The 25,965-nt window shown below is 29.4% G+C and overlaps 1 protein-coding gene across 1 annotated transcript; it reads right to left on the bottom strand.

Moving 5' to 3' along the window:
* Window positions 1–231: 231 nt before the first annotated feature.
* Window positions 232–10,218, bottom strand: LOC116768615 (sodium-dependent noradrenaline transporter-like). The gene is made up of 10 exons (XM_032659368.2): window positions 10,053–10,218; window positions 5,052–5,295; window positions 4,843–4,985; window positions 4,698–4,738; window positions 4,437–4,529; window positions 3,428–3,691; window positions 2,897–3,104; window positions 2,276–2,492; window positions 1,107–1,360; window positions 232–1,005 (listed from the first exon to the last, which is right to left on the bottom strand). The coding sequence occupies exons 1-10, from the start codon at window positions 10,134–10,136 to the stop codon at window positions 532–534; spliced, it is 2,022 nt and encodes a 673-aa protein (XP_032515259.2). The 5' UTR covers window positions 10,137–10,218; the 3' UTR covers window positions 232–531.
* Between the last annotated feature and the right edge of the window lie 15,747 nt (window positions 10,219–25,965).

Consider the following 25,965-nt stretch of genomic DNA (forward strand, 5'->3'; position numbering starts at 1 on the left):
AAGTAATTGTTTGCACACAGTCGGGGCGAAATTTGAAACTCTTTCTACAATGTCGTCACCCTGACTCAAAAAAATTGCTATGGAGTATTTTATAAAAGAAAATATGTACACAATAACTTTGTAAGAGATAAAAAATAATGAAAAAATTATGTGATATATTGTATGGGAAATAAAAATTCTTATATGTAGTTGAATACTGAAAAAACATAACAATAGGACAAAAAGAATGAATTCATAAGACTATATTCCATTTATTATAATAATTTTAGTAAGAACTAATTTAATTATTATAACCAACTTGCCAAAACACGACTACTGTTAAACGAAGGCGCGTCTGAGGATTTCCAGTCTCCCCCCATCCACAATCTTTATTGTTTTTTATTCTATTAATAACTTATTTAATATTCTTATCACATGCTTTTGAAATGAATAATACTAGTATAAATTAAAAGAACTGTATTTTGTGGTTGAGAATATTAATATTAGTCGACTAGACCATACATATTCGTTGTACGTACTTTTTCATATTTATTAAAGACTAGTCGATACTTCGTTGGTTCTTAAGTCAGGCACATTTAATTGGAAATGTCTATTACAATTGCAATTTATTAGACCACCCATATCACCTTTGGCAACGCAAATGTTAGGCGAGCGAAATTGCTCGCCTTCGTTTTTTTTCCTTTTATTTATAGGTACTATAGGTATAGAATATATTGCTCCTATATCGTCAAATGAAGGCTCTTGGCTCTTCATAAAATCATGCTTAATATTATTTTTTGTGGTAGTTTGATAAATATTCGATGTATGCAACCAATTTTCTTTGTAAGGTTCGTTGTATTTACTGTGATATTTACTAATTATAGTAGGATTAAAAGATTTGTCTATATTAAATTCTTGCTCGGAATTTCCATTTTCATTAATATATCTTTGGGACATCCAGACGTACCGGGCCATCGGTTCTTCTGGGCCCCAAAGTCGTGAAGGTCGGAACGCAGATGCTATTTTCTAAAAAAAAAGTAATTTTATTATTCATCTTTATTACTTTGTGTTTCATACAACGGTAAATATTTAATAGATTTTTGTGGATTGTTAAAATCTTGACTTACCGTTAACAAGTTGAATTGTTCTTCCTTTGCGACTGCTACTGCTGCCATGATTATCATCACTACCAAGATTCCAATTAAAGTTCCTCCCAAGGGCCACAAAGTCTGACTTCCCCAAGTGAATCTTAAAAGTGATCGTAGCCACCAGCCCATCACACCCATAAGCAGTACCGGTGTTACCCACCAAGAAATCAACCAAAATATCGGCAATCTTGAACCAGTAACAAAATGTATGTCCACTGTTAAGTAGTACCAACCTAGAAGAAGAATTAATAAAAAATAAATTTGATTTTAAAATTCTGTTAATAATATCCTTATGAAAATTATGAAGGTTGTAAATCTTTTCCTCTATTCAAAGAGTCATTTTTTATAAATAACAATTAAAACAATATCTTCAAATTCAAAACTATTTAAAATTAATTATAAATACACATAAATCGATTACACATTTCTTTAAGTAATTCTTAATAAAATGATCGATTAAGAATCTATACTTTTAAAGTTATATTAGAGTAAGATAAAGAGTAAAGTAAAGCCTAACATTGTTCCGTCCATATATATACATAACTTCATAAGCGCGTAAGGTAATTGTCAGCTTCTAAATTGATTGCAATTGGTAATTTGAATTGACCCTCGCGGTCAACAGCGACATTAATTCAATTGTAGGAACTTATTAAATAACTTTGTGGAATCATGTAAGTTACGTACAACTGGACTAATGCTAACCATTATAGAAACATTTGAATTATTTTGATTCGAATATTTGTTTAGATAATGTTTCTGCTATATATTATACATAATAGATGATTAGGTCTACATTTAAGTTAGCAGTTTTAAATTAAATTATTATGATAGTTTGTTACAAAGTATATTTTACAAGCAATTTTCACCCTTTCGCCTCTTAAGATGCTTCGTCTTTGCTCTTTAAAATAACTTTTTGCTACAGAGTTCTAAAAATGATCTCTTTTGCATTGACTTCTTACAGAATTTATTTAATTTTTACAACTACAAAAGAATTTTTTAAACGCTATAAACTAAAACTAATTAACATATTTCCTTTATGCTTAATACAATATGTTTTTGAATTTAATTAAGAGTTAATTTTCTTAAACCAACTCCTTTAGCTTTTACGTTACAAAATGACTTATATATTTTTCAAAGTAGATACTCACCGTAAATAAAAACGAACCCCACGATTTCGACAAGTGTAGTGAACACAGCTAGTACTGGTACGACCAGTTCGTCAAGCAGGGATGTAACGTCTAGCCCTTGTGCTAGCACAGTAACAGTTAGTGCTGTGCCTAATGCTGAAGATGCACACGCAAATAGTCGCCAATGATCGCCTGCTAGGCGGTGCAGTTTGTCGTATATAGGATATAAAAGAGCTAGCTGAAAATAGGACATTTGAAAACTATGATATCTTAATTAATTTCTGAACATATTAAAAAATAGCTGTAGGAAAAATAATGATTTAACGATGAGGTCATAAAACACAATTTCAGAGAAAATCTTGTGACAGACAACGTATTGTATGACTGCATATTTTTTGACAAGTAAGATAATATAAATACTAAATAAACAGCTTCACTTAAAACGAATTCATTTTAAACTTTAGTGGAAGCACATTTATTATCAAGACATACAATCGGATAGTAATTGAGTTGGCGGATAGTCAGATTATATGCAAATTTTAATAAGGTAACCGGGTACGGTTGCAGCTGAGCTACATGACCACACGCTGTAGTTTTTTACTATATTTAATATTTTATTTCCAATTTCGGAGCAAAACTTACCACGGTGACAATCCCCGAAGCTAGTACTAACCCGAAACCTAACAGAGGCCATTCTTTGGATCTCTTTTGGGACACCGAAGACTGATATATTAAAACTAATATTGATACAAAGCTGGTATCTTTATTGCTTTCACCGCTTATGGACTGCCACATAAATACGGACAACCAAGCCGATACTAAATTAGTGATTGTTACAAATATTGCTGTCCTGAAACAAGAATAAATTGGTTTTACAGTCTTAAATGCACTATCTTTAGAATTTTTTCTTGAAAATTTATCTAATTTTAGAAAAAGACAAAGTTTAAGAACTTTTTAAGGTATCAACCTCGAGCACGGTACTTTAAAAGAGAACCAATTTAAAATATTTCTTTACTTTAACCAGCTTAGATTGTTCTTTTTATTTATATACTGTCTTTGTTTAACACTGTCTTGGTTATTTACATGTCTAAGATCTATGTGTATTATGGTTTTCGCTTTTTTTCCAGTTTTCATATGAATTCTAAAACATTTTTTATATGCAAAATAACTCACCATCTAACGTCTGATTGTCTATAAACCGTTCCTCCAGCACTAATTAAATAGCCACTTATTATATTTGAAGACAAGAGCGCCTGAACTAACGCGCTCTGCCAAATATATGGATGAGTTAGTATTGACCAATGATCGCAAGATTCCAACATAGTGGTCAATGTAAAGGAGTCCGATAAAAATGTAAACAGTAGTATGGCAATTACTATTATTATAGGTGTGCAAATAATAAGTGCTATGCGTAAAGTTTTTCTGAGTCGATACAACCTGAAATCGAAGGTTATACCAAGAGTTAAGTTCCATATTCCACAAGATTTTTGGGATAGAGAGAACCATCGAAATTATTATTTATTGTGAGTGATTTCAAAATTAACTCTAGGTCAACAGAAAAAAAATATGTTTTATTCTAATTTCAAATAAAAAAAATGATAAGCATGAATAACACAAGGCAAAAAAAATTGAATAATAAATTTATTTAGTTGCAAAATAATGAAATTTTAATGCACTTTATTTCAAGAGAAATATTATTAATACAACCTTCACTTTAAGAATTCACAAATAAATAAAAATATTATAGAAATAAAGAAGTAACTGAAATAGGTGTGACGAATAAATTAATTATTAGTATATTAATATATATTTAAATACCTCAACTATTAAGCTATTTGGAGATACACTCAAAGTGAAAAAAAATTATATTGTTCTGCTGCAATTATTTAAATTATTAGTCTGCATGGCAAAATAACGGAAATTAACATTTTTAATTACATTCACATCATTAAATTAGTCGTTTCTTAGAAGAAATTTACAAAAAAATGCTTGGTGTCTGCAAAGTAAAATGTATTTTTTTTTTTCTAATTTAATATGTATGAAAGAAGATTTCCGTTGTAATATATATTTAAAAGACAAGAGTCAAACGAGACGTGCTTTGGTTGAACATATAAAAATAACAAAACTAAATAAACATAGTCACTCTTTATGAAAATTGTGTAATAGTGAAATTAATACTTACATAATGGGCACAAAGAACCATAAAACGAATATTAAAATAGCCATTACGCCGAGATATTGTGGCTGTTCGGCAAATGGCGCCAAAAACGTGGAGCTGAAATTGGTAATGTGATATATTTTTATTCCAATTACCACAATTAAAAATTTGCCAAAAACAGCCAGTCAACATAGCCATTGATTAATAATGGAATTGTCGTTGCAATGATACGTGGAATCACAATGTATCTGTTCATAGCGTTGTACAAATAATTAATACACTTACTTAAAACATTCAGACGCGTTCATTTTATTTTCGTATCCGTTCTGAAAATAAGAATTAAATGTTCTTTTAACTAATTATTCGCATGTTCTATTCTAAAGGCAAATAAATTAAAATTATGAAAATTGTATTTCCATATTCAACGTACCGGAGTTAAATGTAGTTTTGTACAATCTTTCAGTGGAAACGTGCCCTTTGCTATCCAAATCATGTAGGCGGCTGATAAAGCAATATATATCATACTGTATATACAACAAATATATGAGGTTAGAATCTTCAAGTGACCTACACCTGTAAAAATAAGGGTGGTAATACGATCCAAAACAGAAAACTGATGAGAAATGTTGCATGTCAAACCTCGTAGTATAGGAACAGCTCTCCAGACACCAACAGGATCTTGCTGGCTGAGCTGCCCCATCGCAAGCTGCAGTAGCGTTGTTGGCAGCGCGACCGCGAGCAGCCAAAAGGAGTATGTAACCAAGTATGGAATATCGCCATACTTGAACGCCTCGCGAGGTAGACGGACCGTGTTGAATAATGTGAATGATATAGCTATTGTGCATATTTGAGTTTTGATTGAGTGAAGAATCCGCCTGATTGTCTGAAAACAAGAGATGTAATTGTTTATTTTTTTGTCCTGTAATTAAAACCGGTTCGTTTTAATGAGCAAAAACAATTATTTATGTATATCTCTTTAAAAGCAAAATGTTTATCTCACAGACATTAAAAAAATTGTTGAATTTATTTTGATATAAAGACATTCATTGAAAATTTATTTGATATACAAATTGATTAGACTCAACAATTTCACTTTACGACAGCTACATAAACTTTTTTTCACAAAAAAAAAAATATATTTAGTTTAATCTACAAACAAAATAGTCGCTTGTATCATAAGAGGCACATGCATTCTTTTCGATGTATGTCCATCTTTAATTTTCCGTATTCTAATATTTATAGACTCTACAAAATGAAAAAAATTCAAGATTCTTTTAAACCGTTAATTATTATTTTTTCTTTGATTCACTCGAACAAATTTTCGACAAAGACAGATTACTGTACTTACGCATTAAAAATTAAATGTGACATATGTAATATGTGAAAAGATTGATGTTGTCAGTGCCTTAACAACAAGTTACGTAAGTGAACACGACAAGCACGGCCTTATTAAAATTAATATTCTTTCCCACTTCAATGTATAATGATAGTTGCAGTAATCCTTGACCGTGGCCCACACACATGAGCATGCCCTATATTAGTTTTAAGCTCGTATTAACCTGTTAAAGCTACAAGTGCAAATATGAAACATTATTTTTAGTATTGTTATAGTTGTTATGGAATTTTCTGACATCCAGAAATTTTATACCGGCTAATTAAAATTTATCATAATATTGAATAGTTTAACTGAAGCTAAGAGAATATATTTTATTTCTTTTAGAGACTGAATAAATTTTGTTTGTTGTAAATTATTTATAGTTGATCACATTTTACATCACCTTCTTCAAGGGAATTTTCAATTTTGACACTTGGAAAACTACGACAATAATTAAATTTATTCATTACATGACACTAATTTACATTTTGTGTGTAAAGATATTATTTCAAAATAAGAAATCTTCATTTTTTAGACGTTATTCTGATTCACTAAATTCAAAAAAAAATCCCATTTTTTTCCAAATATCTTTATTTATATTCAATTAAAAGAAGTTGTAGTAGAATAATAGTTTGCATTACAACAATTCACTAATTTTAATAAATAACAGTTAAAAATAAATAAACAAAATAATTTTCTTCGAATTTGCTCATTTAAAATTCAAATCGTATTTAAATCTCAGTAATTTTAAAACGAGTATGATTTATAATCTTATTTTAAGATATGACTTATTCATTTTCATTTTAAGAGAAACGTACATATTCATCTACTTACATTACAGTTGTCGCACTTTTTTATTTATTGTAAGTTATGTTTAGATTAAAGATTCTTACTTATATGTGAACTATTTTCTAATAATGAGTTTGAGGAATGCTTATAATTTTAATAATGTAGTACTCAGTATTATTGAATGGTTTATTTTCTTTTGTGAAAAATATTTTTGTTTCGTTAAAATATAACTACATGTAAAGCAATCGAATAAAAATGGAAAAGTAATTTTGAATAAATTAGCTAAATATATTGGAAAATGTTTGTTCTTTGCAGAAGATTTTTTATCACTGCGTAACTAATATAATATATGTACATATGTATATTATGTACTGTTTTCTTAATGTTTTCAAAGGTTTTGCTGATTGTTTGTACACCGACTGCATTCCCCGGATATAACGAATGTTGATACAAATATTGACTTAATGAACAGATGTTTGAGGAGCCACGTTGTTTCAATGACTAACAATGGCTATTATTTAAACATTGGATCTAATGTTAATTGAATAAGTTTATATCTACTTAATCATTATGATATGAGTAATACATAATATGCTTCTTAATTGTTTAAGAATTTGATGTTTCTTCATAAAATTTTAATAAAAGAAACAATTAATAATTATTCAAATTTTTCCTTATAAATTTTGAAACAATAAAAGCAATTTGGCCTTTTTAAGTTTAGGTGATTTTTTTTTTATTTCCTGGTACATAAAGGCAAAGACCTCTGAGTTTCCACAGACATTGTATTATTCTCTAACAATGTCCTTGCTAATTGCCAAAGCAATTTATTGTACAGCTCTGAACTTTGGTATGAACTTTTTACCTTTTTTTTTTATAGTTTTGGATATTCTCAAATTCTGCCTCAGATAATACATTTAAACAACGAGTTGTTGACGATATACAATTTTTATTTCAATATCATCATATAAAATACTAAACATTTAATTCATTTCTACATATATACGTGTCTAAATAGTTTATTCAAATTAATTTAAATCTTAAGAATTATAGAATTATGTCAAAATAATGCATACTGTGTATATCAGACATAAAGCTGTTTTATTAAAGCATATTCCATTACTACATTAAAGACATTAAAAGCATCAATATAGGTTTCTTGTGTTGGACTATTAATTGCATGGTTAACGAAAAAATTTAGTATATTTAATTGATTCGAATAGAAGAAGAATACGGTTAAAAGTAATTGATTCCATGTAATTGATAACCTATGTTTACAATCCACTTCCTCTAAACCTCTGTAACTCAATAACAGTACGATCAAGCAGAAAAATTCTGAGGCATTAAATGCAAAGCGAAATTTATTCAAAAATACAGGTTAATAACACGGGGAGCAAAGATAACTGGTAACAGAATTTAGTACTTTATTATGACATTATTGTTATCAAATTGACATAATGTAAAAAAATTTAGTATTTTTTTTAAACCTAAATAAAATTTAAGTGAGCTGAGTCAAGGTAAAATATTATTTTAAGTTATGATGTCATTAGTCGTTGTTAAATTTCAATCTATTTATTTGCTGGAGGTATGTTAATTTTCGTTAATGATTTATCGTTAGGATACTTAAAAGAAAATGTATTTTATTAATTAGCAATTAATTGTTGAGGATATAATATTAATAATGTCTATATTGATCGAGTTAATGAGTTTGTAAAAAAAAAAAAAAATTTTTTTTAATTCTTAGGAAAGACCCAGGCAATGAAAAAGAAACCCACTTCTGTTAACTTGTTCCTTTTTCTTTCTCAGAAACCTCTAGTATTTAAAAACGACATCCTCCAAGCATGCTATCATAAACAAAACATTATTGAAGTTTCAATATTAACTTCGGCAAATATTCATATATTGAATTTTATGAAGCGGCGTCGAATAATGCTTAGCACAGCTCAATTTATATTGCATTCAGCTTATGATGTGTTCTTTTTAATGTTTTTCCGAGCATAAATCATGCTGTCCCAACAAAAAGTTGGAGGAAAATACTTCATGCGATTATTATTGCGCTGCATAAATCTTGTTTTTCGTACTGTTAGCAAAAAAGAAAACAAAATTATTTTAAAAATTATTTAACAGACTTCATATGTAAAAAACCGCTTATTTTTGCTGGCAATATAATCGCTTCATATAAAAAAATATATATCTTATAATATCGAATAAGAATTAGAATTTCTCACAAGGTTACTTTCGGGACATCATAAATGCAAAGAGAATATAGTAAATTACATGATAACATTGACCTTAACCTACTAATAAGTCGTAAATTATGAAAACATTAAATCCCAAAGCATGGAGAGACCTCTAATGGGTGGGATTGGAGCGTAACGGAGGTTGGGTGAAAACAGAATTCCTTCTTTACACGCAATTAAGTCACGATCTTTCCCTTTTATATTGAGCAGTTTTAATAATATTGACATTTTAACGGCTATACTAGTTTTACTATGTGTTTATTATTAGTATCATCAGGTTTATTCTGATCTAACTTGTAGTATTTTAAGATATAAAATACAAATGACATTGCACGTACGAGTATCATGTCTTAGTCAGAAGTATTAACGTTTTTATCAACTGGGTTAATTGTGAACACTACAATTAGTCGGAATTTTCACAAACTAACATTAAATTAACGATTTGTTATTTGTCGTCAATGAATATGAAGTTATATAAAAGTTTATATCTCTTAAGCATACATAAAACAAACAAAAGTAAAAAAGATAGAGTAATAATCGATATATCGTGTCATAATTTTCTAACCATTAATATCGCATTAGTCTGTGGAATATCGCCTAGTTCACGTTTATCACTTAGCCTTTACTAAACAAGTGTGTGTATAACATGTGAATCAGTCATTTCCCTCTCAGTGAGATATGAAACTTACTTTTAGTTTCTATGTTATAAAAATGATTTATATTTTTAATAGCAATTTCATACTGAAATCTAAATTGTACGTTTTGTCACAATGTACTCTTTAATTTTGTTCACGAGTACATGAATAGGTAATTGTAAATTAGAGAAATTAGGTACTTCTTATTTTGCTTTTACATAATGAAGTTACTTTTTATATGGACGGTAACATTTCGTTATAAGAAAAATACAAACACAAAAACTTACTTGATTTAGTTCTTCTACCATCATATAAACTTATGTTTCTTTTTTATTCCACATAAAAAGTGCCAAGAATATTTGAGCTATAAAGTAAATACGACGTAGACTCAGTAAGAATAATATTTGATGTGAGCCTCGCAATATGAGAATATTCATTGATGTTGTGGTATTATATAACAAAAAAACCTTGTTAGAATTACGGTAATGAGTAGATGTAAGAGACAATTCCTAACAATAGCCAAATCACTAAGATGGTATTGAAAGATCGTCTTTCCGACAATATAAATAATGTTTTGACCTTGTTTAAAAATAATTATGATTACCCAGCCATTTTGTAGAGATCTGCCCTGTTGACTGTCGACTCTCGCACAAGGTACAACACCAAACCGTCGGCTCACCACTGCCATATAAATTTAATTTTCGTTTTAACTTAAAACCGGGAAAAAATAAGCGGTCGTGCGCATGCGCTCAACACTTACAACTGACTACTAGGAATCGTGCGCCTTAGTGATGCGTACTCATAAATGACGTTTGCCTTTTATTTTATTATTAAACAGTATAAACAATTTACATGCTAATTGACAGACAGTTTAACATAAAACGTTCTACGTGTCAATATATTTTGTATATTAGAAATTTGAACAAGTCATTCTTAATAAAAATTATTTTGAAAAATAGATTTTTCTGTGTATAAATTTTTTTATAAGGGTGGAAGAAAATAATAATATCGGTGACCGGAAGTACAGCCAACAAGTCCCATCACTAGTTAGTTCTTGCCACGGTACAGTGCACCACCAGTCGCTTGTGGAAATTAACCACAGTTTAATAAAAACACGGGATAATTATGTGATGCCCACTGACCGTCACTTATATATAGCACTTAGCAACTTTAAATATAAAACTGAGATAAAAATAACAGTACCTAAGACACTATAACAGGAAGAAAAATTTTTTTTTTAAGTAATATAAATCGACAAAATATCAATCTGTACATATTAATATAATTTTGTATAACTCATGATACAACTACATAAAACCGTATTTATGGATATATAGTAACTCTTCTCAATCAAAAATGTAAAATAATTATAAATTAGTTGAATTATATATAATAAAAAAATTTAAAACTCATGCCATTCACTTTCATAACTACGGAAAAGCTGCCCATACGTGATTGCTAACATACTTGACGGTTAACGAAGTCTAACCTGGAAACTCTTAAGGCATTATCATAAAGAAACAGAGCATTGCGGTACTTTTAAACTAAAGCAAATGAGTACATACTAAGGTTTTACCATATATAATGGGATAATATACAAAGTATTTCACTATCATGTGCTGAATGAAAAGTTAATAAAATTGGTATCAACTTAGACAAAGTTCACTGCTATAAACATAACAACATGCATGATAATAATATTTGTAAAACAGAAATAACTTACGTCGAATTGGAGTGTAAATTACAAAAAAAATCTTTGTATTTATGCTTTGATGTCTTAAATAATATATAATTAAATTTATTCTTATTATAATAAACGTGTGTCATTATAGATACAAAATAATATAAATAACTTTCTCAATATTTTCCTTTAAGTTGTAACGTTTTATTACTGTATCGTTTAATTACATAACAACTATTAAAATAGTTGGTAATGATGAACAGAATAACTAAGTGAATGTGTTAATATACGTACATACATACATTTACTTTGCGTTTTGTTATTTAACAGTCTTTTAACCAAAATTTAAATATTCTATTGTGTAACTATTTTGAAAGAAATTGAAAATGTAACCTGATATCATCTCTATTCAAATTATCTTATGTCACACAACTACACTCACACATTAATACAAAGCGCTTTTGATTAATAAAAAAAAATACAATAATTTTAGAAGAAGTAATCCTCATGTGTAAATTTGCCTACGTTTTAATACTACTAGTGACTTTAAAATTATTAACTTTACGTGCACTTTTATTATACATGTATTTAACAATTACGTAAATCCGTAACAATTATTATTTTTATTACAACTTCGCATTATATGTAGTGGTTCTATAAAAAGTCATTATACGGTGAATAAATTATAAAAATGTTATTGAAATACTTAGAAAATACTATAGACATAATATAAAGTCTAGTGTCTAGTGGCCTCGATACAACTTTAAAGGTTTCATCACAGTTTTTATCTTTACATATAACAACTACGTATATCCCCATTTGTCTAAATCGGTTTGGTAGTTATTTAATACTTAGCAAAATAATCAGTCAGATTTACTTAAAGTTAAAACAGCCACAGTGTAAAAAATACATCTAGTTACAAAAAATTAGGTTAGTAGTTATTGTAAGATAACGAGAAACATACTTATAATATGTGAATATAATTTACTCGAGGCTAAACGATAATTTCTTGGATAAAAATGGTTTATTACGGTTTTAAATGTTTTGGGTTGTTTTAATATAATCTGCTTTCAAATTCATGATGATTAAAACTACTGAACCCTCAGGTTCTTGGTAGAAAAGGCAACTCACAGAGTAATTTAGTTAAAGTGTTTAATTTACATGGTGATTTTTAGTATTAATCATCATCATACCTTGCTAGTCCAAGTTTATATATATATATATAATTTTGGAAGAGTAATCAACACACATAGTTATCAAATATTCCATTGCATTATTTCTCTGAATTCTAAAAAAATTCATTTTAGTTTTACATATTTTTAATAATCTACGATATTAATTTCTCAATCTTATGGTTGTAAATTTGAATAAAAACAAAATTTTATATACATCCTACATATTGCTCAACATCCCGTCATGCATATAAATTATATAATGGAATGTCCTAAGCAGTAGTTAGTGATTGCAGCTCATGAAGGTCTTCACTTGAATGTTCATAGATTTTTTAATAACTCCTATTTTAAAATTTTGGTCTATTTTGTTTTAATCCAGCAAGTTTATTTCTATGTTTTTTGTGCCGATCAAGAAATAATGGTATGTTTGCAATTATTTGCTACGTATTAATCAGAAATTTCATCATACAGCCCTAGGAAGGATGGATTTACTTCTGAGAAAAAGTTTTTAGACATTTAACCATTACAACAAACAGAAAATAAACTTAAACATTCAAAACTTATGCAATATATATATATAAAAACTAGACATAACTCCGTCATTTTAATAAATTATTAGCATGTAGGTTTTGATATGATCCCAAGTAATAAATTTCCTTGGCCATGACAATATGTACACTACTGGAATTACGTTTATAAAGAGTTTGTGAATCACTACTAAAATATGATAACAATACGACCGTTAATCATTTGTGCAAATATTGGATGTTGATGCCAAAGAAGCGTACATTTTATCACCTTTAGAATTAGATCATTTTTGTTTATTTAGATATATCACCCTGATAACTCGAGATAACCCACTTCTCAAGATGATATTTTGCAGTTATTATGAAATATCTAGAAAAGATGATATTCAAGATAAACTGGTCTTTCAATATTTTAATATTATTTAAATAATTTATATAATTTCTAATGAAAATCATTCAATATTCTCTTCAATGTTAACTTGTAATTTTAACTTAAAATGTTCTTTTTACAAGCCTTAAGCGTGTTGAAATAAACATCAAATATTCCTTTAAATCGATCGAACTAGGGTGAAAGTGAAGGAGCGAGGCCACCTGAATACAAATTTTATAACATTGATTCACGACAAGCGTCCCAATCCAATCGAAACTTTCCGACCAACCCACGATTTTAATCCATTGGTAATACAAAAATTTATGTAAAAGTCTACACCGCAATGTAACTTAAAAACAACGTCTCCTCCCCACAAAATATATGTTCATCTTTAACACATTTTTGTTAATATATTTTATATACTTTAACCATTGTACTTTCAAGTAATAGTTCATTTGGGAAGCTGTTATATACTAGTTATTACAGACTATTAGAATAATAAATAACATTTCTTATGTAATGTTTTCAAAAAAAGTCTTTGTTATTTTGAAGTAAACATCTACAATCAGAATGAGAGCTTCCACATTAGAATCCCTGCGGTCAAAGAGTTGGACCAAAGTGTAACGTCCAACCCCGAAAAAAGGTATAAAATCAATCGGTTTACAAGATTATTGGAAGTAATTTCGTTCAAAAAGAACCGTGGCACGTGCGCTGTTTACAAATCCGGTCGAGAAAAAGAAAACGAGGGTCTTAAAGCGTTTACCTTTTTATGAGATCACAGCTCTCGAAGTCATTTTAATATTTTAATTTGGTTACTTTATATATTTGTTATGTATAAATTTTAATATTTACTTTTACCTTCATAAAACTGTATATATTGAAAATTCATAATTTAAAATATTTAGTAACCACATTACAGTGTTCTGGATCTATCTATTTTGAGTCATACTTAAGCCCATTACTCTCATCACACGTACATAAGCCTAGCTTCAGATGGCTTAGAACATAAGCCTTGATGAACCAACAACGCATGATGTATGCTCTTAGCAACACGTGTCCATTGAATTGACCTTCACAATAATCGATTTACGTTTAAGTAGATAGGATAGCGATAGGCTCTCACATTTTCAACGTATTGTTCCTAATCCTATTGTAGAAGTTGGGAATTGTCCTAGAATTAATAGAAGTTCCACAACTCACCCCGGAGTTCTATTGTAGGTTGAGTTATCTGTTAAAGAACAATAATAAATCAAATCAAATTTGCTTTGGTAGTTCTCAAGACTTTAAGTACGTTGGCCCATAAAGGTGTGCATTAAGATAAGTCTTAAATAGGATTTGATACGTCTCATACGTAACATTTTATCATTGTAACATAATCATTACTTAATCATTAAAACTATTTTTTTAAACTTCTTAATGAAATTTTGCTTCTGTTATATATATTGAACAAAAGGCTGTATATTTTTAATATTTTTTTATGATCACAGTAAAAACTTTTTTATCGTGAAATAAATTTATCTATAAAAAAATAATTTTTTAATAAAATAAATCTCGAAATACCTATATAAATTTTTAATAAAATAAATCTCGAAATATCTAAATCCTATCGTAGCTATTCAATGAATAAAAAAGAAATGTCCTATTCAAAATAGTACTTACTTCTCTCAATCTTATGTTATAATTAATTTTATTAAATTTACAAATTTATAAAATAGGGAATTAATTAAGCCAAAAGGTTTATGCTCATTAGGTAGATAATTTGTTTAATTACAATTTTAATATTTAATCAATGTTTAGCTAAGTTGGTTCCAATTAATGCTAATGAATAAAATATATGTATGTAAGAGTTACATACGTTATAAATCTAGAGTCGGACAGGAAGTTTCGAATATATTAAATTTTTTTTTGGCTCAACTAAGGGCATGACAGCTTAATTAAAATGGAATGAGTCGCGATATCCAAGAACTCGCAAGTTTGAAGAATACATTTTTAAAACTATAATACTTTTTTGGTATTTTATTGTAATATTTAATGATAATGGAGGAGGATAAATTATACATAAGAATGTTATTAGTAACAAAAGGATATCACCAAACTTCTAAACAAACATAATTGATATAAAATTTGCAGATAAATTTCCACTTTTTTTACAGCATGTACCGTTGAATGAGTATAACATTTTGATTAAGATTCCATAATGAAATCTAAAACTTTTTCCAGTGCACGTTCAAATCAAAACTATGTTTTTCGGATTTACTTCACGAAAGTTTTAAATGAAAGTGTCTGTGATACTTTCATCTCGTCTTCCCGTGATCACGGTTACTGAAAAGTAGTCGAAAAGTCGAGTAAAATGTTATTATTAAGATGCACACAGTAAAACCAAACAAAATTTTTATTGCAATCTTATCTATTTTTTCATTATATTGATCGGCAATCTTCACACAACGTAATACGACTCCATCCACGTAGTTGTTAGAGGCATACCATTATAACGTATCACTATCCAAATCCAAATCCAAATCATTATAAAATCCAAACCTAAAACAATAAGTCGTCTTGTCTGTGAAGTCGGCTAATAAAATTAATGTCTTATAACAAATCTTCGTTGAAATAATAACGTCGTCATATCATATCAATAAATCAGCAGGGTCGTGATAAATGAACTAAATTTACTAATAGCGACCTCTATCAAGCAGATGGACGGACGCTCGTATTAACCTTTGTAATGTTGAAAGTTAGACCTTTAATGGATTTGTTTTGTTCAGGTTAATGGGTTATTTAAATTTCATGGCTTATCAATTATTATTTGTTTATGTAACTGTCAAAAAGTTTATATATTCCAAATAAGATATATACTAGTCGTTCTATTAAATCGTACTATAGAATGTATCAAACGTTTTAAAGTTTAACATGAATTTTAGTGCACATAAAATGGTATGTTCAAAGCTACATTCGAATAGAATTCCTGTCATACTCAATGTATGGAGGGGGCAATTGATATAGCATGCAAAATTTAACACTTTCAATGGTATACTATTTAAATCTTGACATATTTTAATTAAATTCATTGTTAAAAATAATATTATTGAGTAAATGAAAATAAGACAAATGCAAAATAGTTTTAATATTCTGAAATGTTTTTAATTTTAATTTTGCACGTGAAATTCGGAATAGTTTAAAATTCCTAATAAGTACAAATCGCTTCAAAATATAGCCCTTTTTGGAGACCATGCCGTGAACCAAGAAACTACAAAAAATTCCTCATTATGATATAATAAAATATTTTTGAATTTTCTTTCGATATTCACAAAAAATTTACCAACCTAGGTAATTCGCATTTAAATTAAACGTACATTAAAATTATGATTCGTCTATTTATCACTCTTAAAATGTATCTCTAAGCTGAGCTAACTTGACAAGGGCTCTACATTAAGATCCTCGTATTATGAGACAAAAAGCAGTGAACGCTTATCTAAGTTGAACATTCACCCTCGTATGGGACTTGTGAGGCTTAAATTTTTTACCCCCGGGAATTATTACAGAACATTGAAACACTCACGAAGAGAGACATATTTTTTTTTCGGGAATTAAATAAATTACGTACCTTTAATGACAATTTTTAATAAAACAGCATTTTTGTTTTTAAAACATAATTATGTACTTAAATAAAATGACATTAGTTTTTTTGTCTGAAGTGTTCACATTTGAGGTATATATGTATATCTTAGGTATTTTATAGTGAGGTCATTAAGTAAAAATTAAGGAATATTATTAAGTTTGTTTAGCGATGCATAAATAATGAGAAATGCGAGGTTAAATTAAAAGTATCATTGCCATACTTTTCTACAGTGCAACAACTCAAAGACGAATTACGCAATGTGCATTTATTAAATGTTTATATAAAATATGTAAAATAAAAATAACTGTTTAAACAATTTTTAACTAATTTTCTTACAAATTAAACTTCTCTTTCCTATCTCAAAAGATTTATATGTGGTTTATCAAATTTAAGTGCTTATAGTGATATCTCAGAACTATTGGTAGACAAGGTAAAGATTTTTTTTTAGATGAATTTTCTTCGACTTCACTTAGATGGTTGCCTTATTATTTCTTACATGGCATACTGGTTTTCGCATATTATAAGGGGTTGACTCAAAATTAAGTATGATAATCGCATCCCTCAAACCAAAACCAACATACCTCCCAATTTGATTATTGAAAACGTGACTGAAGACAATTTATGGTGGTTTTAATGCTGAATATATGAAGTTCTAGAATTTTAAATATCTTAAAATTTTGATATGCAGCGTAAAGCATGTTTACATTCCATATGTATGGCCATTATGAAAAAGTATTATGACTTCCATACATTATATTAATAGACGTTGATAAATATTTTTACAAGATTTTCTCCACTTGTCACGTTTCTCTTCCCCATTTCTTCCCCTTACCTTTTCACATTACCGTAATTGCCCTCTTTATAAATACTTAATTTCCGGAAACCCCTTGAGTATTGATTTAATTCCCCTTTCCTTTGTTTTGCTTGATTCAGCTATAAATTAATATTTATATTTAATCGACAAATAAGACGAAATAATTAGTAGTTTTTAACAAATTAAATATTAAGTTAAGAATAATCAAAAAATAATTAAATAAAAGCAGATTTTTATTAATATTATTTTTGTTAAAATCTTAAATAATTCATGAGACCTAAGACTTTCGCGAGTTTTATTTACTGACAGAATAGGCAACATCTTGAAGAAGGTTTCGATAAAGACTATTTACAAACCAAATACGAAAAATGACTCAATTCTTGAGACCGATAAAGAGTACCATTCCTTTGCAACAAGCGCGTGTATACAAACTTGATTGTGACTGTGGCTTGTCATACATTGGACAGACAAAGAGGCGCATCGGTACAAGGGTTAAAGAACACATCTCAAACATAACTATAGAATTAGAGGCAAATAATTCTTTAGCTTTCCTTGATATACTTGTCGTTAGGAATCCTGACAATACTTTGGAACATACTGTTTATAGGAAACCTACACATACGAATAGGTATCTTAATGCTAACTCACACCACCACCCTATCCAGTTAGCTACCGTTGGCAAATCTTTGTTACAGAGAGCCCAACACCTTTGTGATGCTGAGCTGTAGCATGTAAAACTTGCTCTCACCACCAATAACCTGTCCGTACCTTGCCAGCATCGCAAGAACCACTTAAAGCCACCCACAGTTGAACGACAACCTGCGATACTACCATATGTCAAGTGAGTTACTGACAGAATAGACAATATTTTGAAGAAGGTTTCCATCAAAACTATTTAAAAACCACATAAGAAAGTGAGTCAATTCTTGAGACCAATCAAGAGTAACATTCCTTTGCAACAAGCCGATGTATACAAATTTCATTGTGACTGTGTCTTGTCATACATTGGACAAACGAAAAGGAGCATCGGTACAAGGGTTAAAGAACACATCTCAGACATCAAAAACAGGAGCGCGTCGAAGTCAGCAGTGTGTGAACACACAATGGACAAACCAGACCACTACATTCGGTTTGATAAACCAAATTAAAAAAAATCCCAATTTCAATAGAGAAGATGACTGGAATCTGTCAAAAACCTGGGACCCCCTTCTTAAAAATATAAAATATCATGTCCGTGACCACACCGCATGACCTCGGAATGCCGTAAGCGCATTCTGCCAGCATCCAGAGTGGTAGGCCAGAAAATTAAGAAATCGATGGCAGTAGATGATAAATAACAGAACCAACTGACAGACATTCCCATCTCGTCTGTCCGTGATCACGGTTGCTGAAAAGTAACCGAAACGTCGGGACTATTTTTTTATTACAAAAATAAAGCACGCGTAGTATATCCGAAAAAATATTGGTTTCATTTAAATCTTAGATAATTGTTTTAATTACAGGAAAGAAATATAATAATGATATGTAAGTTTTTATTTAAATGAAACTAAGGTTTTCAGATATTACTAGGCGTTTTTTATCATCATGATTGCAGCAACCGTGATCACGGACAGACGAGATTAAAGTGACTGTCAAGAAGAAAACTAATGTTGCATAAAAATAAATTGAATTAATTAAATCATTTGCGTCCCTTATTTAGGAAGTGTCAAATAAGGGCGACTTTATATAGAAGGCTAATACCAATAATTTCTCCTTACTGTTTGTTGGAAAGCTTGTTAAGGAAATGCCGGTTAGCTGTGTAATTTTACCCAAACGTGTGCCTCCTGAAACAGCTTGCAAATGTTAAGCTGACGTATCAAATCAAATTATTACACATTTTGTAATACTCTTTATTAAATCTTAATTATTCAGATGCTTATAGTATTAGTTATTATTAAATTAAATTGTTAATTAATAATTTTTAATTAATTATTCTTAGTTTGACAAAAATTATAAAAGTAGTAGTAAGAACCTATAAAAATTTTATTATAATTTTGATTCCCTGTCCGCTTTTTTACTTGCCACTCAAAACCTGAGCACGTTCACATAAATTACCTGCGTACTATTGTGTGGCCTCTTGGCGGACTTATTTACTTGAATATTGTGATATCTAAGATAGTGTGATTTTTTTGTACCCTTCACTTCATTTGTAGGGTCCTTTCCGTCTGAACTTGTTTTTCGATGGAAGTCAAAACTCCACTATACATAATCTAAAGATAGTAAAGACCTGATATTGATTTTTGAAGATATATTTTGTATGCTTTTCTTTAATTACAGTTAAAAAAACTTAGTTTTAATACAAAGTAACAATATAACAACTCAAAAGATCTAATAAACGTTGTAAGGTTAAAAGAACCCTTCCTCTTTACGCCGTAGCTTAATACCATGTGACGGGATGGGGTCATTTATTTCCTATAACGAATAAAATCTTCTTTATAACTTAGCAACGTCCAGAGGGTTCCTTGAAAATTATTTTGATATATCTCCATAAATTTATATACTGCTAACAAAATTTGGTAAACATTAAATTGAAAACTTCTGACCTGTCACAAAGCTATAAAATTAAATTATGAGATAATCTTCTGTTTTTCTTTTGAATGTAAAATTACGACCTCTAAAAACAAATTATATATACTTTCAGTACTGTAATAATATTTAATATATATTTATATTTATTGTAATGATTGGATTCGTTGTTATAAAAGATTTTATAAATCATATAAATTATCTTCTCAAAATGAACCGGATTTATTTATTTAGAAGTTCCATTTAAAACATAACTCATCGGTTAAGCTCGAATTTATCCCGCGAGATGAGGACATCTAGACGTCGCAAAGTCCTCTGCAAAATTTAATCCCGGATAAAGAGTATCTTCGTGTACGGTGTCCCGATTATATTCCCGGGATAAAATACACAGAGTGGCCACATGGGGATTTGAACCCGAATTCGTTAGATTTTTTTTTTTTTGAAAATGGATATTAAATTTAAAAAAGTTTTATAATATAATAAGCAACAGTAATTTAGCAATAGATACGAATTTTTCAGACTAAAATTTGTTTAGAATCACTTAACACTGATCTTCAACAAAACACTACTTTGAAACTTGACTGTATACTTCAAAAACATAGTTCATTTTATAAAAGGACAAATTTGAAAATACAATAATTATTATATATACTATGACATATTTTTAAATACTATTTCTTAAAACTTCCAACACATCATGCTTACATAAGTATTAAGTAACTCTACGAATCGTTATAATACTTTTTGTATATACGTATGTAAAATCTTTATAAAATAAAAATAATTAATAAAGAAAGTAAATTTTAATATTAAAAAATAACACGTAAAACAAATCCTGTTTTATCGCATGTACGTATGAATAGGTACATCTTCTTAGAATCATATTTTAAAAATAAACTTATGAATTGTGAAGTATAATATAAAAAATAATAAATTATAATAGTATGTGGGTACATGTAATTAAATAATAAAGTTATATTTATTTGTTTTATAATAAATACTATATTAATAATAATTATAAATACTTATATATATTTTTACAGATATTCTAAATAACGCAAATAGTTTTTTAATTCTTTGATCTGCCAAAGGAAATTATTGTAGAATTTCATATAGCAAACATTGAGAGATTGAGAAACTGTAGTTTATTGAAGTGGTAGCGATAAAATTAAGTTTTTAACTTATTATTGACTACGCAGAGTTAAGTCTAAGTGTTTAACTTCTCTACCACAGACAGAGACATGTCAAAAATGGAGAAACTTGTATCTAAAGCAAGTTACCATGTATTAGGAGTTTAGAAGTGTGAAACAGGATGATGAAATCATTTGAATGGTAAATGTATAGATCAATGTATATTTGTATTATATTTAATATATCGGGCTTATTAAAAATTTTATTGCGGCCAACACTATCAACCCTGAGAGCCTACAAAGAAATGGATACGACAGGCTTTTTAGCACGTAAGACATAAAATCTGAAGTAATAAGGTATGAGAGACAATTGAGGCCATGATCTTTATCAGCAATCAAAGCCTTTGACATACCTGTGTATTAATAAGTTGTAAAATATTGATGTAAAATAAAACTGTAGGATCCCATATATTATCATTTCAGGTGATGGGGTTTCGTCCGTCATCTTTCCGTTAAGGTTCTATTATTCACAGTAGCGTAATGTAAGAAAGTTGACATTGTAATCACGACAATGGTAGTATAATTATACAATCTTAATGTAAATTAAAAATCGCCATAAAAATCTTTATCGGATAGTGAAGTATACAGAAATAATTCAAAATGTTATGGTAAGGCGTTCTTTGTGATGCAGTCAAAGAGAAGAGAAGCTGAAAAATTACAAAAATAATTACAGACGCCATATTTAATAACAATCTAAGGAAGTATAAATATCGACTTATCTAAGCAATTTTAAATTCATTTACTTCTTTATAAAATATTAAACTACTTAAACATATAGGTATATCAAAAATTGCATAAAAATATAAGAAACCCATATTAAGGTTTTAGAAATGTATAGACATTACACATTTATTGTTGGTGTCAGAGATATAATAATTAATAAGATATAATAATTAAAAATACCAATAATTTTGGAGCTATGAATTGTGTCAGAAAGCAAATTAAAATTCTCACTGTTTTTAACCGGGACAGATGTATAATATTTAATTATTGGTGTTTGCATGGAGAATGATCATACAGTCACCTTCTTATCATTTTTGAAATTTGTGGTTAGTTGTTCAGACACAACCTCAAAAAAAGTTTCTCTAAGCAACTGAGTGAAAGAGTTTTGTGAAGGATGAAATGAAAAAGGGATAACATGTATAGGTGACGATGCCTAATCTTTTGACGTTTAAAATTCATATATAATAAAGACAATGAGACTTTAAGACCTATGTTATGGTTAGATCCAGATAATAACAATGTATATAATAAAAATTTGAAAGTAAAACTGTTTGAGCAAATACTATTCTTAATAAGTAACAAGTTCTCCCAAATCTTCAATGACCCAAATTTACAAAGATTTTTAGTTAACCTCCACAATTTTCTCCACACTTTTCAGCATACTACTTGAAGTTAGATCAAAGTTATACAGAGAATGGCGTCAATAGAAAAAATGGAATGGCATCAAGGTTGGTTTCACGCATATTAAAGGCCAGTGTAAGTTTTACACAATGAATATTGCCACTAAATTAACTAATTTTATACACAGCCTATCGTTAAACCAATCAATAGCCTACTATTGATTGGATTAGTTAAGCTCCTGAGCTTGAGAAATAAAAAACAGGAAAGAAAAAATGTTTAATTTAGTCAATATTAGTCATAATACACTGCCTCCTGAAACAAGCAGCATAGAAAAAAGAGCATTTCATCTTTTAACACATGTGCGTTTATTTAAAAATCACATCTTTACCGCTACAGAGCATTCAGTTCCATATAAGAAACGAGGAAGAGTTAAATATATAAAGACTTATAAGTAAATACCATATAGCAAATGTTATGCCTGGTAATAAAAAATAAAATCATCATGTGGCATCTATCTATTATACAAAAGTTTAATCTATCTCATATCTCCACCAATTGAGGTAGTGACTCTTTACCACACACCTAAATGACTTCTGTGACTTTGCAATTTTAACATGTAAAGGAAGTTTATTCCAAAGTGACAGGAAATGAATTTTTATAAAGGGAAGAGGGTAAAATTAAGTAAAGTAAAATTTTAAGAGAGTCTTTTTAGAGCTCAGATAACGGTTGCGAGAATCTTGAAGAATTCAATTTTAATTAGTTCTTTTATGTGATATGTTGCTGAATGGTTGAATAAGCTAGAGAAGAGAAGGAAGAGGATGTGAATATTCTACCGGAAACGGATCAATAACCACTTTAATTTTAATCGAAATTTTAAATTGCATTCATATTTCCAAAACCAATAAACAAAAAACCTTATTTAAAGGATGTAGGTCGTTACTTGTTCCTCTTTTAGTTCCGAAAAACAAATGTCTGTGGAGTCTAAAAAACGAAAAAGAAGTGATTGTGCGACATTAAGTTTTGGAAAAACTAGAAGAAAATTACATCATCTCCTGAAAGAACTAATTGACGAGTTCATTTTTCTACTCATCTTAGTTATGCAGGACAAAGTTTCATAAAAATGACTCCAAGGTTCTTTAATTGTTTGCTAAAGGGAATAGCAGTGCCACCAACAAAGACAGGTGGTACAATTTTAGATAAATGTATTATGAATTTAAGGTTATAAAACAGATTGCTCTCAAGGCCAAAATATTTACTCCATTCAGAAAAACGTACCAGATTTTCATTGACCAAAACAATAGTGTTAAGAAAGTCAGTAAGATTTAATTGCTGATACATGTCAAGATTTTCAACATACGGGTGACCTTTGCTCTCCTCCAATAAGACCTTTAATATATAAACGGTATGTAGATGACACCTTAACAATATTAAATAAAAATAAAATATCTGCTTTTCTGAACCACCTTAATTCTATCAATAGCAAGATTCAGTTTACATTTGTATTCACCTCAAGAATTAGAGCAAATAATTCTTTAGCTTTCCTTGATAAACTTGTTATTAGGAATCCTGACAATACTTTGGGACATACTGTTTATAGGAAACCCACACATATGGATAGGTATCTCAATGATAAATCACACTACCACCCTATCCAATTAACTACTGTTGGCATATCTTTGTTACAGATCCCAACACCTTTGTCATGCTGACCACCTAGAAGTCGAGCTGCAGCATGTAAAACATGCTCTCACCATCAACAATCTGCCCGTGCCTCGCCAGCATCGCAAGAACCACTTGAAGCCCCCCAAAGTTGAGAGACAACCTGCGATACTACCAAATGTGAAGGGAGTTACTGAAAGAATAGGCAACATCTTGAATAAGGTTTCGATAAAGACTATTTACAAACCACATAAGAAAAATGAGTCAATTCTTGAGACCGATAAAGAGTACCATTCCTTTGCAACAAGCGCGTGTATACAAACTTGATTGTGACTGTGGCTTGTCATACATTGGACAGACAAAGAGAAGCATCGGTACAAAGGTTAAAGAACACATCCCAGACATCAAAAATAGGCGCGCTTCGAAGTCAGCAGTGTGTGAACACACAATGGACAAACCAGGCCACTACATTCGGTTTGATAAACCACAAATCCTCGCTTAATCCTCGTGGATTAATCCTCGATTAATCCACGAGGCTATTGAAATAAAAAAACATTCCAATTTCAATAGAGAAGATGGCTGGAATCTATCAAATGCCTGGGTCCCCCTTCTTAAACATATAAAATCCCATGTCCGTGACTACACCGCATGACCTCGGGACACCGTAAGCGCATTCTGCCAGCATCCAGAGCAGTACGCCAGAAAATTAAGAAATCGATGGGGACGGAAAAATGTGCGGGACTTTACAATAATCTGATTAATAAACAACTAACTACTATATTATATGATAATGATCACTGCTTAAACAGTTTTCCTTTGAATAAATTGTGTATTGCTAGTAAGATTTGTATTTTGTTTTGATTTTAACACATTAATTAAAGCCTTGTTATATTTAACATCTCATGAACTGAAAAGTCCAAACAATATTTCTAATACTTGGTAACTCGTGTATTTGAGATTAGAAAGGTATATCGTGCAATTAAACTTTGAGAACGAAATCGTGTTGGTATTTCAACTTTAACATCGATTCCGAAATCTCAATTTGATTCGGAATATGTTAGAATTTCATCTCAAAACAAATTTTGCCCCCATGCGATTTAATCGTCGCTCAAAGGGTTTCAAGTTTTTGAACACGAGTAATTAAAAGTTGCGTCCTCAACATGTAAATATTTAGCTGAGTTTATACCAGATATAGGTTTGTTTGAATTTGTTTTGATGTTCAGTATTCATCGTAATTATTTATTCTAAGTATAATCTGAACATTTAAAGGCAATCAGTTTAATTACTAGTACCGATAGTTCTAGTTGTGAATAAACTACAAACAGTCAGTGCATATTTTAAAACAAGTTATCAACAAACAATATTCGTATCACTAAATCTTACTTATTTTTATAGAAAAACTTAACCCAACATTTATTATAGCTATAAATTCAACGAACATTATTTACACAAAGCTCAGTGGACGTTAAAGACCATTTTCGAAGACGGTGTGCTCTGAGTTCCAGTGAATTTATGCTTTGGTTGGTTTAAACGCCTGTATTAGCCAACAACTTCTGCCTGGTTAAGTTTAAATTAT

This window comes from Danaus plexippus, chromosome 4 (genome assembly GCF_018135715.1).
Source record: "Danaus plexippus chromosome 4, MEX_DaPlex, whole genome shotgun sequence".
Taxonomy (NCBI): domain Eukaryota; kingdom Metazoa; phylum Arthropoda; class Insecta; order Lepidoptera; family Nymphalidae; genus Danaus; species Danaus plexippus.

What these genes read in the sequence shown, in the direction of transcription:
- LOC116768615 (XM_032659368.2), bottom strand. Translation starts at nt 10,136, where the DNA reads ATGGCAGTGGTGAGCCGACGGTTTGGTGTTGTACCTTGTGCGAGAGTC. An exon ending in CAAAACTACATTTAACTCCG is followed by an intron (nt 4,739 to 4,842) that starts GTACGTTGAATA and finishes TCTTATTTTCAG; the next exon opens with AACGGATACGAAAATAAAAT. An exon ending in AGACAATCAGACGTTAGATG is followed by an intron (nt 3,105 to 3,427) that starts GTGAGTTATTTT and finishes TTCTTGTTTCAG; the next exon opens with GACAGCAATATTTGTAACAA.